A 19,240-nucleotide genomic window follows, 5' to 3' on the forward strand; every position below is an offset into this window, starting at 1 on the left:
GTGCTTCAGATGGACACCCTGGACTGAGGGCAACTTTAATATTGCCTCCGGGATCAGACACACGCTGGCCCCTCCCTAGCGTGCTGACCTCCCTGTTGGGGGCAGTGGGTAGGGAGGAGCTGGCTCATTCCGGGCCAGAGGAGCAGGAAATAAAGGTTTTCCTTGTCCCCCTCCCCCCACGCCTCTTCCCTCTTCCCTTTCCCCTTGCCATGGAGGTTCTTCTCTTCCTCCACTCACTCCTTCCCTCCCTCGCTGTCTGTGGGCCTGATGCTGATCGCCCTGCTCACTGTCAGAGTTACCTGGGAGAAGAAAGTCATTCATACTTTCCTATGAATTGGATCCATAGTCTGTCTTTTCTTGGGCTATTTGCTCTCTGAGTCTCGCTGGCAGATTTAAAGCCTAGGGCTGCGTTACAGACCTTTGGGGCCATTACGGGAAAAGGGTGGGGGTGGGGAGCTGACCTTAGAAGGACCCTCCAGAGCCCAAGCAGTCACACACACAAGCTGCCACCCCCAGTCCTCAATCAGTTTGCGTGTCATTCATAGTCTGGGACAAAGGACTTTAAAAATATGTGGTTGAGTGTGACTTGGAGCCCAGCCAGGTGCAGGGATCGGGGAAACTGAGGCTGCTTGGCTGGGCAAGGCGAGAATGCAGGGAGCTTTCTAAGACCGCTGACTCTGTAGCTCTGATTTTTTTTTTTTTCCTTGTGAAAAGGAGCAATCCTGTGTGGCTCCAAGTCTAGGGCTGGGGCTGGCTCTGTGAAGCACATTACCTTTGGGCAGGGTGGGGCTACCCCAAGAGTCATCGGCTGCCTCCAGAGGTGGCGAGGTTTCCATCCTAGGGGTAGGGGTCTCCTGGATTCAGCCATCACCAGAGGAGGTTTGCATATTGTCAGGGCTGTGCCAGACCAGATACCTGGGGGCCCTGGCTAAAATGTGGTTCCTGGGCCCTACCCCCAGCTCGCGGAACGCAGGGGCAGCCCAGGGACCATCGTGATCTCACAGCTCAGATGGCATCGGTCCCCTGTGGGGGCTGCCTTTCCAGATCCTCTGCCCAGCAGAAGATCCCAGTTCCTTCCTGACCTGAAAGCCCTACAGGCCTGACCCTCCCCACTTCCTCTCTGCCCTTGCCCCCCACCATCACCCTCCAGGGGAGGGTGCCCCAGCCTGGCTGACCTCAGCACTTGCCCCAGAACACAACTCTTCCCAGCCTCACGGCCTTCACCTGGCTGTGCCACTGCTTGTCATGTTCTACCCCAGATTTTCTCAGGGCTGGCTCCCGGGAAGAAGACATCTGCTCAGAAGTCACTTCCCCAGAAGGGCTTTCCATGGCCACCCACATGCTGTCCCTCACATTCGCTAGCCCGCCGTCCCCCTTCCTCTTCCAGCCTCCGTAGCAGTCCCCACCATCTAATATTGCCAAGTGTGCATCTGCTCGCCTTTCCGGCTTCCGGTTTTGCTGGTCCCGCTGGAAGGTAAGCTCCACGGGAGTGGAGCAGGGACCTGTTTGCACTGTTTCTCCCATGACCCAGCCCCAGCTCTGTCTGGGACATAGAAGAGTTTGCTGAACGAATGAGTGAATGAATGAATGAATGAATGCCCGTTGTGTGAATGAATGAGTGACAGGCTCGGAGGTCACTGGAGCAGATGGGTGAATCTGTGACCACTGTGATAATAAACAGCGGTTATGAGCAGAGGACCAGACACCAAGCTGCCCTCCTGGGCACCGAGGTCCCTGGCCCTGAGCTTGCATTCCCAAGGGACCCCATGCCGGGTGTTTTGAGCAGAGGGCCAGACACCAAGCTGCCCTCGTGGGCACCGAGGTCCCTGGCCCTGAGCTTGCATTCCCAAGGGACCCCATGCTGGGTGTTTTGAGCAGAGGGCCAGACACCAAGCTGCCCTCGTGGGCACCGAGGTCCCTGGCCCTGAGCTTGCATTCCCAAGGGACCCCATGCTCGGTGTTTTGGGCCCACTCTCAACATCCCGACAGCTTGTCTTCTTATTAGGACTGAGTTGGAAACGGGGGCCCCAGAGCCCACGTGACTGGTCCAAAGATACCCTGCAGGGCTACAGGGACGGGGAGGGAAGAGGCCTGTGCCTGGCACCCCTCATCAGTGTCTAGAAAGTTCCATTCTGATGGATGAACCAGCCATGCCCAACAGTCTCCTGGGACAATTCCCTCCAGAGACATTTGCCGAGCGCTTTCTATGTGTCAAGGGTACATGGGGTCCTCCTCTCCTTGGTGACTTGGTTGGGGGTGGGTGGCAGCCCTGACTTTGGCCTCCCTGAATGATGGCACAGGAGAGACACCTGGTCTCCAGTGGAGATTAGATCCCCTTCAACGACAGGGATGCAGCTAACCCATCGCTCTAACTCCACGGTGGAGCAAAGCACCCCGGAGTCGGCCCTGGTGCAACCTGACTACAGTCACAGACCAGTGAGCCCTGGGAGGGACACTCTGCCCGGCCCAGATGCTGCTGGCTGGACTCATGGATGCTGAGTCCAGCCGAGGCAGTGCCTGTCGCCACTCCCAGGCCCGTGCAAAGGGGCCAAAAACAAACTTGAAAAAGCAACCCCCCCAATGGAGAGGCACTTTGTCCGGGGTCCAGGGGTCATGATGGGCACTGCTGTTTTCCTAACTCATGTGACCAAAAATCCTTTTATTTGCATAAAAATGGAGGCTGGTTGTCTGAGTCTTCCCAAAGTTTCCTTACACTGAGTAGTCGCATGTAGCCGAGCAGTGAAGGGCCCCTCACAGAACAAGCTCTGTACTGGCCACCACGACAAACTGCTGTCCCCACCTTCCAGCCACATCGAACCCATCTGCCCTGTGGGACCTAACCGCCTCCGAGCACCCACGTGCCATGTCACCCGCTTGTTTTGTTGATGGTCTGCCTGCCCCTCGCTGGTTGGCAACTCCAAGAGGACAAGGAGTCAGGCCTGCTTTGCTGGCTGCTTCTTGCCCAGTGCCTGGCACCCTGGAGGAGGTGCTCGCAGGCACCCGGTGGAGGCACCGGCAGCCCCGAGGCCCTTCCCAGCCTTCCTGTCCCTTGGCGTCCCCACCCCCAACCCTGGCTTGGGGCGCTCGACCCCTCCTCTTCATCTTCCTAGTTCCCAGCGACCTTTTTGGGTTCAGCTGAGAAGCCACTCCCTCTGCAAATCCTTCCGGCACTGGCCGTGACCTTTCCTTCCCTGGTCCTTCCACACTTTTCTGTGGCTGTCATTTTTCTGACTTCCTGGACGACTGTCAGCCCCACACCTGTGGGTCTGTGCCCTGGACTCACAGCTCAACACGTAGTAGGACCTTCATGAATACACTGATTGCCCCTGTGAAGGGGGCATGCTCCTGCCAGAAAGGTCCAGCCCACCTTGTACTCCGGACAGAACACTCGTGTTGGAGAAGGCCCAGCTCTCAATGGGACTTTTGTGATGGGTGGCAGTGGCCTCAGCAGTGTTCCCCGGCAGCCCCGCCAGCTGGAAAATGTTAAGACAGCAACTCCATCCTTGCCCCTGGGGAGAACCTGTTTGTGAAGATTCCACAGCCTCCTGTTAAGAAGCGATTATCCACGCGGGGGTTGTTTGAGCGCGAAGACATTGACCCGTGGATAAACTCTATTGTGCTCTGCTAGGCGGTGCTAGAATCTGTGGACATGGATGAAGGACATGGTGTCCATTCACGCAGGGGCTCATCCTTCCAAAAGACATTTTGCATGCCTACTGTGTGCCAGGCTTGCTAGGTCCTGAGAATACAGAGAGCAAAAGCAAAGGTCTCTGCTTTCCTGGTGCAGGGAGAATATGCTGTCAGATAACAGATGTGGGGAAGCAGAGGAAGGGGCTGGGAGCAGGGCCAGGGAAGACCCTGGAAAGGTGGTTTCTTAGCAGAAGCCTCGGAGATGTGAGAGCAGGGCAGGAGGGAGGGTCACAGCACCCAGGGAACTGAAGTCCAGCCAAAGAGAATACAGTGAACTCCCGGGAGGAGGGCGTTGGCCTGTCTGCTCCCTGATAAGGGGCTCTCTCCCTGGCACACCCCCGACTCTTTCCCCAGCCCACTCCTCCAGCTGTTCTGAAGTGGAAGGCGGGTAAGGGGTGTCCCTTTGGTCATTTAAGGAAAAACAGTCCCTCTTTCTTTGGTCCCCAAGGTAAACAAGACCATGACAGGCAGCAGTAGGGAAGGAAGGGTGTCACCATGCTCTCCGCAAGCTGGTCCCCAATGTCACCGGCTGCTGTAGACTCATCCAGCTCCGAGGGCCTGGGGGTGGGGGGCCGGGCCCGTGTCTTTTCTTAGGTGCATCTATGAAGGCCAGGCTTCCTGCCTCAGGACCCCCTAGGTGGCAGAATGTTCCCCTTCACAGCCCCCCCCCCCCCGCTTTATCGAACAGGACATTGAATCCACTCACAGACGAGCATGAGCTGAGAGTTCTTTTCTTTTACCCTGTTTTCCTTTTGGAAAGAATTGGGAGCCCCAGCGTCCTCCCTAACCAAGGAGAGGGTCGGCTTTCTCTTCTGAAATGTGGCTTGAAGGAACCCGGGGAGTGCATTCTGCAGAGAGATCCAGAAGGAACCTGTGGCTTTGAAAGGGTCCCCCTGAGGCTGGAGGAAAGGCTTCTCCGTCAAACCAGAAGGAAACAGGAGTGGGGGAGCGGATGGCCAGGAACATCTCGAGGTGCTTAAGCCGAGCATACAAAGAGCTGAGATCTGTGTGACCTGAGGATCTGGGCTGTGGTGAGCTTAAGGGCGGACAGGGGCACCTGATTTTTCCAGAAAACCTGATTCCAGCCGTCATTGTTCATGTTTAAAAGGCTGGGATGCTGAGTCTCAGGAATAGCTTTTGGAAAACGATGGTCTGTGTGAGAGGCAGGGCAGACAGCCGTGGGGCCCCTGGGCTCTATGGAACCACGTGTCTCGGAGGATGTGGGCTGTGATGAGCTTACAGATCTTAGATGTCTGTATTCAGGAAGGGCTTTTAGATGGACAAGGGAACCACTGATTATGTGTGCCTTTGGGGAGGAGGTCCCCGTCGGGTCCATTTTTAACCCTTTGGGATGAGTTGGCGTGTGTGAATGCGTGCAAGTGCGCATTCTCTGTAGGACACGGACCTTTGGGTTTTGTCTACATAAGCAAAGGGATTGAAATGACCGAGTTAATTCGCTGTTGGCCATTAATGCATTCTGCAAAGACAGGCGGCGGCCGTCTGTCTCCGAGGCGTGTGTCTCCGAGGCGTGTGTCTCACGCTCTCCCCTCCTCCCCTCCTTACGTCTTTTTCGTTTGTTTGTTTCACTTGTCTTGTTTTTGTTTTTGCAAGATCTTACAGAAGACCCTTCTTATGTTTTAAGAGTCAGCGCGCCTTGGGGCCCGACTCTGTTGAATAACTGGCTCAATTCTGCGCATTCTTGTAGGTCCCTGTGGCTCACGTCATTTTCAGGCATGAAAATGAGCCATCAAATCATGACAAAATCGCCTGGAGCCGCCATTCTAGCCAAGGAGGGTGAGGGGAGGCGGACGGGAAAACAAGATGATGAAGCTACTTCCTCCACAGACAGGGATTAGCAGACTCCACAGAGAAATACGAAGTCGGGAAGGGGTTAGAGGAGGTAGGGATAGAAAAGAATGAGTGAACAAGGCCAGGCAAGGTAGCTCACCCCTGATATCCCAGCACTTTGGGAGGCCAAGGCGAGCGGATCACCTGAGGTCAGGAGTTCAAGACCAGCCTGGCCAACCTGGGGAAACGTTGTCTATACTAATAATACAAAAATTCGCCTTGGTGGGTGCCTGTAATCCCAGCTACTTGGGAGGTTCGGGCAGGAGAATTGCTTGAACCCTGGAGGCAGAGGTTGCAGTGAGCCAAGATTGCGCCAATGCACTCCAGCCTCGGCAAAAGAATAAGCCTCCATCTCAAGAAAATAATTAAAAAAAAAAAAAGTATAAAAGGCCATTTTTAGCTGGTGGGACAGGTGAGACCAGGAGCTGTGGCTTCCTTGGCTTTGGGGAAGAGAAGTTCTGATGAGGACCCAGAGGATTCACTCCAGAGTGAGATGCTTGCTGCTGCCTGTGACTGTAATGTTAGCTCCATCTCAGGCCTTAGAGACGGGTCTATACGAAAATCGGTGGCGTGGGTGGGTCACTGACACCGAGGCAGTGATGCAGGTTTGGTGCGCTCACACCCAGCATACACCCCGTGGAAGGCGCAGGGGTGAGTCTGTTGCAGAGAGCAGCTCTCGTGGGGTTCATGTGCCCTCAACAGTGCAAGGGTGCCAACTCAAGTCCCAGCTCCTCTGCCTTGGGGCCTTAAGTCACCTTCAGCCCCTTGGACTAGAGGCCAGGAGGACCAGGACCTGTCCTTCACTATCAGAAGCTCTGTGTCTGGGGAGAAAATACAGTCGGGGGCAGGGGCTCAGAGGAAGCCGCAAAGGTCATCCTCGTCCCTCTGGAGTGGCACAAGCTCAGACTGAGGCCAGCGCTTCTGCGAGGCGGAAGTTCCTCGTTCTCAGGAAGTAAGCTGGCGAAAGGAAACTGACAGCAATCTGGAGCTTTTACTCTTTCAAACCCCAGAAAGAAGAACTGAAGCAGTGGTGGGCAGCTAGAGGCTCTTTGTCAGGGTGGGCAGGTGCTGTCCTGTTGCTGGGAGATGGCCCCTGTCCCCCCGGCAGGGTGTCTGATGCCAATGCACCCATCATCCTGGAGAGGAAGGCTGTGCCTCCTGCAGAGTCACTGGGGAGGAGGCAGCTGTTTAAGATTTTGTCTACACTTCTCTCCACACCTCCCAATAAAGGATCCAGGAGTGTGCGCCTGTGTGAACGCACTTGCAGATGGCTATAATCACCCTAAGAACGCGACTTAACATTTGTAAAGAGCTTAGCACAGTGCTGGCTCATAGTAAGCACTGCACGGCTTCTCGTTAAATAAACATAAACGGGGAAAATCTATAGTGTGCCAAGGATGGGAAGGAGAGTAAAGAGTGCAGAAATGAAGCCCGAAAAATGGAAGATGGTGGGCAGAAGGGAACCTGAGTGGCTGGAGCCACGGGTGGAAGGAGCAGAGAGGAGCAGCCATCTGAGCTCAACCGGAAAGGCTTCCAGTAGGAGGTGGCCTGGCCGGGGTCTCAGCTGCCCCGGGTGTGCTTTAAAGCTCTTGGGATTCTCAGAGGGCAGGTCTTGTGTTCACAAAACACATTAAGAATCTGAAAACCCTCCTATGGAAACAGGATGCCCGTGGATTCTGTTGGGGGGGAAAAAAATCCCCCCCAACAGAACTTCATGCTTTGGCCGCGTGTCAGAGATTTGGCTGGCACTTTCGGAGCCCAGGCTGCGGTTGGCCGGCCTCTGCTTGGGCGTTGACACCATTCCAGGGAAGGAAAAGACCGTGGCCAGTCTCCCGCCCGCCGTATCTCGGTGGTAAATTCCCCAGGCTCATCTTCCCCGGGGGTAATTACAGCCCAAGCTGCTTTTGGGAGGTGACATCATTTACCTGTTTGGCCTCTGTTTCTGCCCTACTCCGGTTGCCCAGCAGCGTGGGGCTGGTGTGGGAGCGGGATGGGTGGCCGCTGGCCTCACAATGGCCCTGAGTCATGACTGCTCACTGCTTCCATGCTGCTTTCCCTCCCCTGGGCTGTTCATGAGTCAACAGCACTTATTAGAACCCTCCGAATGCAGAGATTTGTACTGGGCCGACTGAGGGGCAGAGCAGGCTCAGTGCACCCAGGCTGTAAGGGTACCAGCACCTCCACCAGCGGAGAGCAGCCTGGGCACCCGGGTATTTCCATTTTGTAAAAAGAAACCCAGTCTCCTTTGTGCCACCTCCCGAATTCTGGATGTGGATTGAATGCGTGGAGCAAGCTCTGGTTCGGCGGGTGGAGGTCAGGAGACCTAGAATGAAAGCCAAGTGTGTCACCTCTCCGGGTGTGCGCACCTGTGAAACGGGGGCTGATGAATCTGGCCCCCAGGTCCAGGTGAGAAGGCAGGTAAGGGCCTCAGAGAAGCCTGAGAGCAGTGGTGTTCAGCTGGGGCTGGTTTTGTCCCCAGAGGACATTTTACAACAACAAGAAACATTTTTGGTTGTCACACTGGGGTTAGAGGCAGAAGGTGCTGCTGGCATCTCATGGGTGGGTAGAGGTCACCAGGGTGGCTGCAAAATGTCGTACATTGCACGGACAGCCCTTACCACAGAAAAGGATCAGGCTCCACACATCCACAGTCCGGACACCTCTGCTGTAGAGCTCCTGTATTAGAAGAGGCCTGTAGTCCCAGCTACTTGGGAGGCTGAGGCAGGAGAATCGCTTGAACTGGAAGGTGGAGGTTGCAGTGAGCCGAGATTGCACCACTGCACTCCAGCCTGGCGACAGAGTGAGACTCCATCTCAGGAAAAAAAAAAAAAAAAGAAGAAGAAGAAGAAGAGGTCTTTGCCTCCCTGGCCTGGACTCACCGTGGCCCTCACCCACCGTCCAAAGGGAGAGATGTCATGCCTCACTTTACAAAAAAGGAAATCGAGGCATGCCAAGGCTGTGTGGGTGGTTAATGGGTTTCCAGTCTGTGGTTTTGGCAACCAGTCCCTGCATCTCCACGATTTGGGGCACCTCATTCTGCCTCCCTTTGTAAAATTCGGTTTGCCCAACTTCCCATGGAGTCGCAGACAGCTCAGCCAGTGCTCAGAGATGTTCTTCCCTGTCGGCGATGCCAACGGGATGGAAATAAAATCGAGTTGGAAAGGGCACCCCAGCACAGCCTCTTACCAGGAGGCCACCCTCCTGACAGCTTGTTGGCCTCCACTCCTTGTCATTTGCCACTTACACCCCCGGTGACTATTAAATGTCAGCAAAGACACCTGTATGAGTTGGCGCATGCCATCAAATGACACTGAAGGGCCACACAGGCCAGCTGGGAAGCCCAGATCTCCCCATAACAAAATGTACCATCTGGACGAATTAGACCAGGTTTGTACTAATTCATGAGCAGGGAATTAGTCCTGCCCAAAAAATTTGTCCCTGTGGGTTTTTAGTGATGAAAATCACTGAGACGAAAAGAAAAAGAAAAATGAACACAACTGTTTATGGAGTGGCCCCACGTGTAAGCGATTAGTGACTAGGGGGAGAGAGATTCCCAGCAAAGTGGCCCATAGGACACAGACGGGGGCAGGGAACTAGAGAAGTGGACCACCTGTGGAACAAAAGGCACCCCATAAACTCGTCCTGACTTGGGAGATGTCGCCACTCACAGGAATTCTCTTTTCTTGTTCCAGTTTTAGGGATGATTGCTTTTACTTTGTGTCAGTCCCTGAAATCCCTAGACCCATGAACCCCGGGGGAAGGCCAGGAGAGGCCTGGGGGCAGAGCTGATCCTCTCTGGCCCTTGCTGTGCAGAGGCCACGCTGCATTTCCTCTGCCCTTGCTGTGCGTGTCTACACCGTCCACCTCAGAAGACTTGGGAAAGGGGTGAGAGGAATTAGAATGCAGGGATCCTAGAGAGAAAAAAAGGAAACATACTGGAAACAGCCAAGGAAGTGGAGTTTTACAGGCAAGCAGATGCCTTGAGCCTGGCTACAGCATAAATCACAGAAACCAGAGCTTCAACGCTGTTTGAGTAAAGCCACAAGGGGTGCTGTCTGGGGAGAAGGTGGGGCCATCCTGCCTAGGAGATGGCCCCCACCCCGCAGCCCCCAAGCCCAGAGCCCTCTCAGGCCAGAAGTGTCACTTCCTAAACCCTTGGGAATGCCAGTGTATCAGATTTGGTCAAGTATATTTTACTCTTTGTTTTTCTGCAAACTGCACCTCGTGGAGCTCTGGCAGGTCCTTTGCCACTCGAACGTAGATTTGGGAAGACAGCACATTAGGGTTACGCAAGGCTGGTTGTTTACCAACAAGGATAAGCAGACAGAGTTACATAATCCTCTGTATGTTTGTGTGGAATTCTTCCCAGCGCTGGACACTTGAACTCTTAGGAGCAGAGGCCATGGAGGACTGTTTCTGGTGTGGATTTGGCCAGCCTGGGGCCCTCTTCCAAACCCTCTCTCACTGTCCAAGGTGCAGATGAAGGGTCCTTTAGGGCCACTCTGCGCCTGTTGGCACCACCAGCCTGAGAACCAAATACCAAATAGCCTTCCTGCACCACCGCAAGTTCAGGGAAGTCACAGACTTGTGCCTGAAGGGGGGCGGGGGGTCTCACTGAGACACCAGAAAAGGGGAGATATGACAAGATGGCAGTAGAAGTGGCAGCGGTGGCCATTGCCGAGCCCGGCAGCTTCAGGCACGCTCAAGACTCCCATGAGAAGGTGGAGGCTCTGAGGAGGCTGGCACAAGGTCACAGTGCTGGAAGGTGCCAGAGTGGAGCGAGCCCCCACCCGCTCTCCCCATCCCCATCCTAGCTAACTCCAGGTTCCACGCTTGGAGTCATGGCATGCTGATGACCTCATGACTTGAAAGACAACTTCCTAATCACTTCTGTAGACCTTGAATGTTCCCAAATGACCATGTAATAAGCAATTATTGAGCATCAGCTGTATGAACCTGGTAGACAACCCACTGTAAAATGAGGCGGAATAAATGAAGTGCTAGTTGAGGTTCAGGCAGGTTCTTTGGGCAGAGAGGAAGGTCCATGTATTTGGGTGGGAAGGGGGCAGTCAGGGAGAATCCCGGAGGACTTCCTGCCAGAGGTACTATCTGATGCACACCATGAAGAACTCACAGGATTGTGAGAGGCAGAGGGAGACTTTATTTCCAGTGGATGTGGTTGCCAGCATGGCCCCTGGGACTTAACCAGAGTGTGGCTGTCCCCTGGGGACCTGCCTTACTCTCCTTAGGAGAAGAAAACTTGAAGATCAGCTGTGTGCCAGACCCCTGCTGGGGCCAGGGGTGAGCGATCAAAGCCACCGTCCCCCCCTCCAGAAAGCAGGACACCCTGCCCTACAGTGGGGACAGCTCTCTGCAGGAGCCCCACCCTACCTCAGAGGATGGGGGCCGTTCCTTGGCATTCCTAAGCCTGGGTGTCCTCTGCAAAATGAGGACCCGCGTTCCAAACTTGCGGGCTCAGGGTTAAATGAGATGATACACACCCATGCCCTGCATCAGGGAGGCTGCACGCGCCTGGGCACAGAACACTAAGCGCTCCGTAAATGGGAGGTGGGGGCACCGGTAACATCGGTGGGCTCCAGAGAGACGACAGCCCCAGGAAAGCCTCCCCCAGGAGCACGGGCAGCTGGTTGGGGGGGGCCGGGCCGGCAGGAACCAGGCGAGCTCCCTGGAGGAGGTGAGCGGTGAGTGACAGCAGGAGTTTGCCAGGGTGGAGGGAAAGGGGCAGGGAGAACATTCCAGACTCCAATCTCAGAAGCTTCACTCCCCCGGAGGCGGAGGTGCCCCGCCACAGAAGCGCCTGCAACTCGGGGACTTTATTGAAAGTCCTCCCGTTTCATACCTGGTATGAAAACCCTCAAAAAAGAAAATCCAAAGGGGCACTTTCCCCGGATAAAAATAAAACTCGGAGGGGCCCGCAGGAATGGAATCTTTTTTCTTCCTGTGTTTAAATTTCTACGGAAAATCTGACCCGCGCGGCCACCGCCCCTGCCATAGGCGGGCGGAGAGCGCTTATATCTTGAAGGCAAAGGCCGGCCGGCGGGCGTCCAAGTTCCCGACCAGGCGCGGGACCCGCAGCCGGGCGGCGGCGCGATCGGCCCCGGAGGCTCAGGCGCACCCCGCACGGAGCGCGCGGGCCGGGCAGGCGGGCAAGGGCGGCGGGCGGAGCGGGAGGCGGCCACGTCCCCGGCGGGCCTGGGCGCGGGGAGGCCCGGCCCCCCTGCGAGCGCGCCGCGAACGCTGCCGTCTCCGCCCGCAGAGGCCGCCGGGGCCGTGGATGGGGAGGGCGCGCCGCCCGGCGGTCCCCGCGCACAGGCGGCCACGATGAGGGTCAACGAGAAGTACTCGACGCTCCCGGCCGAGGACCGCAGCGTCCACATCATCAACATCTGCGCCATCGAGGACATCGGATACCTGCCGTCCGAGGGCACGGTGAGTGCGGGCGGCCGCGACCCGGGCGGGAGGGCCGCGCACCTGCGCCGCGGCGAGGGCGGGAAGCCGGCGGCGGCGGCAGGGCCTCCCGGGACCCCGGGGCGCGGGCCGCACCCTCTGCGCCGGGTTCCCGGCGCCCACCCGCACACGTGCGTCCCGGGAAGGGCTCGCCGGCCACGGTCGAGTGCGTGCGCCCAGCCTGCGCTCTGCGCGTTTGGAGCGAGGCGCCCACTCGGCCCAACGCAATGCCGGGCCCCCAGGCATTGCCTGGCTCTGGAGCTCTGAGTCCCCAAAGACGTCTCGCCCAGGGCTGGAGCTCAGACCCCAACCAAAACCTCACTGCTGGAGCCCTGGATGGGACCTTCCCTTCCTGGCTCTCTGCCAGGGGTGCCCGTTGGGTCAGTGATGATGGTGGGGGTCTTGCGTGAAGGCCAAGTTGGTCGCCACTCCAGAATGATGGTAGCTGCCAGGCCCCACTGCTTCACCACCCTCCAGGCCAGAGCTCAGGGTCCCCACTTGCCAGAAATGCACATTGTGCCCAGGGGGCTTGGCCTGGTACTGGCACTGGCATACCAATCATTGGAGATTGCTTTCTACCGTCCTCCCTGTCTCCCCTGGGCGTCCAGTCCTGGTTCAGGTGGGGGCACTGGTAGGAAGCCAGTCATGTAAGTTGGGGACCCCATCCTGAGGTCCCCAATATCCCCACCACCCTCTCTAGGGCCAGACCCAGAAGTCTAGGGATTCCCTACATTTTAGGGAGGGGGGCAGAATTTTCCCAGGAAGGGTTTGGCTTGAGGGACAAAGTTTGCCGGAAGAGGATAGGACAGGGCTGGGACTGGCTTGGTCCTCCTGGGGAGAGAGGAGCTCTCAACAGCACTTTGTGGGACTTAAGGACAGAATCTCCTTTCTCCCTCCTTCCCCTGCGGCCCCATCAAGGCCCCTCCCTGGGTGTCCCGCCCAGCACTGCGGCTTCCAGCAGGATGGGCACAGACCAGGGCTGTCCCCCTAGTCCCTGGGGCACACAGAGAGTCGGGGAATAAAGCAGGGACAAATCTCCGGCTTTGGATCTCTGTTCCAGTGACAGCAGGGACTCTGGCCTTGGTCAGTCAGGCCTTGCACCCCTCGGGTCATAGTGGAGGGGGTTGGCCTGAGGGGGGGGTCTTTTTAGGAACTGAGATTGCACAGAGCTGCCAGGAGCACTGGGCAAAGGTGTCTCTGGAGAGGGGTCTACCTATGACTCAGGACTGGCCGTAGGAGTTCAGGGATTGCCATTGAATCAAAGCCATGTGCCAGGATATGTTGGCCCCTGGGTACCCTCAGAGAATGCTACAAGGAAGGCTCCACCCATCTGGAGCTTACTTAACAAATGGTGATGGAACGTTACCCGTTATCCATGTGAACATTACCTGTTACCAAGGGCAGTGACAGGGACAACTCCATAGGGCTGGGTCCCTGCTGTGCTCATTCAACTCTCACAACCTGTGAGGTAGGTACTATTATTACAAGTAAGGAAACTGAGGCCCAGAGGGGCAGGTGACCAGCTCCAAGTCACCCACCAGCTGGGAGGACAGTTAGGAAGGGCCCAGGACACAGACCAGGGAGTTGCAGAAAGCCTGCCTGAAGAATAGATGTTCTGTAGAAGGCCCTAATTCTACCCATGATGGGTGGGGACTGAGTCTTTCAAAGACATTGCATATTCAAAGATGCAAAAGCAGGACAATGGGGATGCCAGCCAGGAGCTGGGGGAAGTAGTGTGGCCAGGGTGGTGGAGAAATGGATGCTCTGGGGGTGACCTGGACAGGACTTGCTGGCGAATTGAACGTTCACTAAGAAATGGAGCCTTTAATGAAGAGCCCCCGGTTTCTGGAGTTTTTGTTCCAGGACCTGTTGCTCATCCAGACCCAGGTGAAGGACACAAAGTCTGCAAAGAGGCCGCTGGGCCCAGCTGAGACCATCAGCTCTTAGGCTGCACACAGCACTTCCATGGCCCATACTTTTGTGAGCTTGGAAGGCGAAATCAGAGGCGTGCACTGCAGGAGGCAGAGCCTGGGAGCAGCATCTGCTGGTGGAAGGCCAGACAGGCTGGAGGCTGCAGCCCTGGAGCGGGGGCCTGAGGGTGCAGGGCAGGCAGCATGGCAGGGACAGCCTCCCAGGGCATCCCCGGCACAACTCAGGCCCACAAAAGTTGATCAGTCATTACCCTGAGTCACTCGGCGGAGGCGGCTCTGTACACATGAGGGCCGGAGGGCATGGGCTGCATTTCAAAAGTCCCTACCCCGTTCTCAGGCGTGCAACTCATACATGCATAAGTCAACCACAGAATAAGTTCATCCAATTCAGGCTGGGGTTCCCAGCCTGTGGCTCTTGCCTGTCATTCCCAGGCTCCGGGGCGGAAATCACTTCATTGTTTCTGTTCAGTGAGATGTAAGAAGAAATGACGTGAAATCCAGAGACCAGCTTGGATGCGATTCGTTTGTTTCTTTGTGTTGATATTTGAGTGTTTCTGCTTTCTTCCTTGAATCTGGTGGGTGTCAGTGGCCTGGGATCTGCCTGCCCCGAACAAGCCCAGACACTCCAGAGGTGCCTGATTTGCCGGTGTCTGCCGGTACTTCGTGGCTTATCTGCCGTTGGGGATGATCTGCTTCTAGATTATGCAGCACGCCCCAGACTCACACACTGACACGTAGCGATCTGATTTTAAAAGTGTTTTGAAAGGCAAGTGAAGTTCAAAACTGTGTTCCCTTCTTAACTATAATTGGAAGAGTCTCAAAAGCAAAAGAAATTTCACCGGTCACTGATTGCATTTAGCCCATTTTCAGAGAAAGTGAACTGTGTAGATTCCCTTGAGTGATCAAGACATTTCGTATGGATATGAATTCAGTTCCGGGAGCACCAGCTCCAGAGAAAAGCTGAATAACCCAATGCCTGGAGTCCCAGTACAGCGTTAAAGGTGTGGCTGTAGGATTCCCTCCCCCACTCTGTCCTTTCCTTGGAGTTTGAGGAAGGAGTTCATAGAGGCAGGTATGCAGCAGATATAGGCTGCCCTCTCACCGCTCCTGGTGCCTGGGACAGGGCTTCCAAGACACTCCTGCTGTGAAGGGAACCTTCGTCCTTCACTTTGTCCCATGTGGCCTCAGAGAAGTATTTCCTTCCACCGTCTTCCTATCTTCCTTGGGGAGCACCTTCCAGGAGCACCTCCCCCAGTTATGCAGGAGGGAGTCCTCAAAATACCTTCAGATCGTCCATCACTTTTTTTTTTTTTTGAGATGAAGTCTTGTTCTGTCACCAGCTGGCTCACTGCAATCTCCACCTTCCAGGTTCAAGCGACTCCCCTGCCACAACCTCCTGAGTAGTTGGGATTACAGGCGCACGCCACAACGCCCGGCTCATTTTTTGTTTTTTTAGTAGAGATGGGGTGTCACCATGTTGGCCAGGACAGTCTCAGTCTCCTGACCTCGTGATCTGCCTGCCTCGGCCTCCCAAAGTGCTGGGATTACAGGTGGGAGCCACCACACCCAGCAGATCGTCCTTCACATTTTATCCCTTCAAGGATCCTGTGACCTAAGTCCAGGTGGCTTTGTCGGCGTCTCACAGATGAGGAAACTGAGGCTCTGAGTTGGGGAGTTGCAGTGCTTAAGTTGCTGGCCTGGCTGGGTCTCAGCTTCTGTATCCTTGTATCTGATGACCACAGCCAGTCACAGTATACGAGACCCAGCCTCTGCTGTTCATTCACACATGCCCACATTCATTCATTCATTCAGCAACCACACATTCAGTGCCATCCATCAAAAAGATGAATAAGAGGGCTGGGCCCATGGCCCACACCTCCAATCCCTGCACTTTGGGAGGCCGAGGCAGCTGGAGCACCTGAGATCAGAAGTTCAAGACCAGCCTGGCCAATGGTGAAACCCCATCTCTACTAAAATTACAAACATTAACTAGGCATGGTGGTGTGTGCCTGTAGTCCCAGCTACTGGGGAGGCTGAGGCACAAGAATTGCTTGAACCCAGAAGGTAAAGGTTGCAGTAAGCCAAGATCACACCACTGCATTCCTGGGCAACTGAGTGAGACTTCATCCAAAAAGAAAAGACGAGGAAGAAACCACTTCCCTGAGCAAAGGTGCACCAAGGGGTCGCTTGCCCCCTTCTTAAGAATACAGAAACCTAGATGTTCTGAGGCTTTCCCAGGCCTTCAGATTGGGAAGTTACGTGTGAAGTCTCACCCACACCCCTCCCACTGCAATTACATCTTTGCCTTTTTGTCCCATTCTACACAAGAAAGGCCCCCCTCTCCGCTGCTTCGTGGAAGGGCACCACAGAGTCACACGCCACCGTGGCAACCGCACCGGTCCTTGCTGTGCATTCACCTCCCAGCTCCCTCTAAGCCCAGCTCAGGATTGCTCTCCAGACCCTGGGGCCCTCCCAGCCCTTTAGACGGGAGAGCGCCCACACTTTCCAAAACTAAGACCTAAACAGACAAAGCAGCTTAGCCAAGGTCACACAAGTCAGTGACAGAGTCAGGCCCTGGGACTGCCACACCTGTGCTTGGTGCTGCCTCCTGCTGGTCCCAGCATCACATCCAGCTCCTTCTGTAACTTTTTAAAGTCTGGATTTGGCACTGCTACCATCTTTCACTTGTGGTCCACTCTGGCCACAAGATTGTTTTTCCCCTGTCCTCCCCCAGTTCTTTATTTGTGCCTGTGTCTCAATTCCAAGTTAGAGTAAACCTGTGTTGAAGGTTTCCTCGATGCTAGGCCCTGCTGCAGGTGCTTTGCAACACACGGTAACAGGTTTCGTCCTTCCAGCACCTCCGTGAGGGCGGTCAGATTACATGAGGGAGGTCTTAGGGATACGGAGAGACGACAGCATGAAGCTGGGTGCCCTGGGTGGCGCAACTGCTGAGCGGCAGGGCTGCTCTTTGAATGCAGGTGGGAGGATGCCCACTCTTGATCGGGCCCCATGCTGTCTCCCCCACTGTGCAGGGCAGTTAGGTGGCGCTTCTGTTCTCCCGAAGACTGTCAGGCCCCTGAGGGTGGGCGCATCCCTTGATGAGACCCCATCGGACAGATGGTGGGGTTCATAGTGAACCTGGTAACCTTTCCTGTTTCACCTTGATAGAGAGTTTTGGGCCACTCCTTAGTGTACTTTCCCTGCTCTCTGGCTTGAAGGGATCCCCATGAATTTCCGCCCTTTCTCTAAGGATTTGTTTGCTATCACCATTACCACTGCCAACCAGGGCGTTTATGGGGCCCCCACCAGCTTCTGAGTCCTGTGTGTGGAGGTCAGCTTGGAGCTCCGTTCTGACACATCTCTGCACAGTCCCTGGCCAGGCCTCTGGGGTCCTGCTATCCGCGTTGGGGCTGATTTGCCAGTTAAGAGCTTGTGGGTAGACGGCTCAGAGGCAGTCCCAGCACACAGAGACCTGCAGAAGCCAGAGGGGCTGGCCACCTTCAGATCCCAGAGGATGTGGGATTTGCTCTGTGCCCTGAAAACCAGGTCAGATTACAAAAGGCTGAGAAGGCCATAAAGGGTGTGTGGAGAGAGTGTATCAAAGGCAAGGAGGAAGGGCTGGGGAAGGCCAGGGCAGGGCGGGGTGAGAGGAGGCTGGGGAAGGCCTGGGGCGGGGGAGAGAGGAGGCTAGGGAAGGCCTGGTGGGGGAAGAGGAGGCTGGGGAAGGCCTGGTTGGGGGAGAGGAGGCTGGGGAAGGCCTGGGGCGGGGGAGAGAGGAGGCTGGGGAAGGCCTGGTGGGGGGAGAGGAGGCTGGGGAAGGCCTGGTTGGGGCAGAGGAGGCTGGGGAAGGCCTGGGGCGGGGGAGAGAGGAGGCTGGGGAAGGCCTGGTGGGGGGAGAGGAGGCTGGGGAAGGCCTGGTTGGGGGAGAGGAGGCTGGGGAAGACCTGGGGTGGGGGAGAGAGGAGGCTGGGGAAGGCCTGGTGGGGGGAGAGGAGGCTGGGGAAGGCCTGGTTGGGGGAGAGGAGGCTGGGGAAGGCCTGGTCGGGGGAGAGGAGACTGGGGAAGGCCTTGGAGGGAGAGGAGGCTGGGGAAGGCCTTGGAGGGAGAGGAGGCTGGGGAAGGTGGGGCAGGGCGGTGGGAGAGGAGGCTGGGGAATGCTGGGGCGGCGTGGGGGGAGAGGAGGCTGGGGAAGGCCTGTCGGGGGAGAGGAGGCTTGGGAAGGCCTGGTGGGGAGAGGAGGCTGGGGAAGGCCTGGGGGAGGGGGAGAGGAGGCTGGGGAAAGAGGTACAGGGAGGAGATGAGGAAGAACAGCCCAAGCCCTTGGGCACACCTGGGACTCTGGCAGGTGTGCCTCCGACCCCCGGAGACCCCGCATTTACCTGTTGGGCACTGGCTCATTCCCTGCTCATCGCTCGCATCTTCCCAGAGCAGCTTCTGGTCTGGCTCCTTTGCATGCTCAGTCCTGGGAGAAAAGCACCTTTAGTCACCAGCTCCCTGTGGCCCTGACCTCGTCTGACCTCCCTGAGATGTTGAGGGGAATGCAAGTCTGCCATTGGGTGGCACTTGGGGTGAAGGGGATGGCCCCCAGGCACCTAGCCCCAGAATTACATGGAGCGTCCATCCCAGAATGTTCTGGCCAGTGCGGTGCTGAGCTTAGCAGAGAGCACCGTCTCCTCAGTGAAGCCTCCCAGCCACTCCCCATTTTGCAGAAACCCACCCTGGGGCTCAGAGTGTCCAGAACCTCCCCCAGGCCTTGCAGCTGGAGAGGGGCCAAGCCTGGACACAGAGCCAGGTCTAGCTGACTACGGGGCCTGCCACGAAGCCACTGCCCTGTCCTGGGCCAGCCTCACCTGCTGCCCCACACTGTCCCAGACATACCTGTGGCCTGGTGTCACCCACACCTCCCCACTAGGCTGTACTTACCTGCTGTGTGTACCAGTCCTGCTTCACCACTGCCCAGGCTGGGACAGAACCAGGCCTGCTAGCTAGCTGCACTCTCCCTGTGCCCCTCAGCACCAGAGGCAGAGCCCTGCACTAGCATCAGCCAGCAGGAGTCTGGTACTCAGGGCCCCTGAGCTGGGCAGCTCACCCACGGGAGCCTCAGTTTCCTCCAGGTCAAAGAGACCTAACTATAGTGCTCCCCTCAGAGGGTCAGCTTCTGGGGACACAGCGAGATGACATACCCAGGCCGAGAAACAGCGTCACACTGAGTCATTGCTCCTAAGGGGACCCGCATCCTGGGCACGCAGACGGGACTTGAGGCAGAGCCCAGCATCCCTCCTGCTCTGTAACCTGGGGCTCTC

The 19,240-nt window shown here is 56.6% G+C and overlaps 1 protein-coding gene across 7 annotated transcripts in view; it reads left to right on the forward strand.

Moving 5' to 3' along the window:
- ANO1 (anoctamin 1) overlaps nucleotides 1-19,240 on the forward strand; it is a 202,224-nt gene that overhangs the window by 76,274 nt on the left and 106,710 nt on the right. For 4 of the 7 annotated variants that reach the window (XM_035263624.3, XM_035263628.3, XM_035263627.3 and 1 more), the window contains exon 2: nucleotides 11,816-11,988. In XM_035263624.3, the coding sequence (XP_035119515.1) occupies nucleotides 11,816-11,988 (173 nt within the window). Of the gene's footprint in view, nucleotides 1-11,309; nucleotides 11,402-11,815; nucleotides 11,989-19,240 lie in introns of those variants that run through there. The other 3 variants (XM_078341677.1, XM_078341678.1, XM_078341679.1) reach the window with 1 other exon arrangement.

This window comes from Callithrix jacchus, chromosome 10 (genome assembly GCF_049354715.1).
Source record: "Callithrix jacchus isolate 240 chromosome 10, calJac240_pri, whole genome shotgun sequence".
Classification (NCBI taxonomy): domain Eukaryota; kingdom Metazoa; phylum Chordata; class Mammalia; order Primates; family Cebidae; genus Callithrix; species Callithrix jacchus.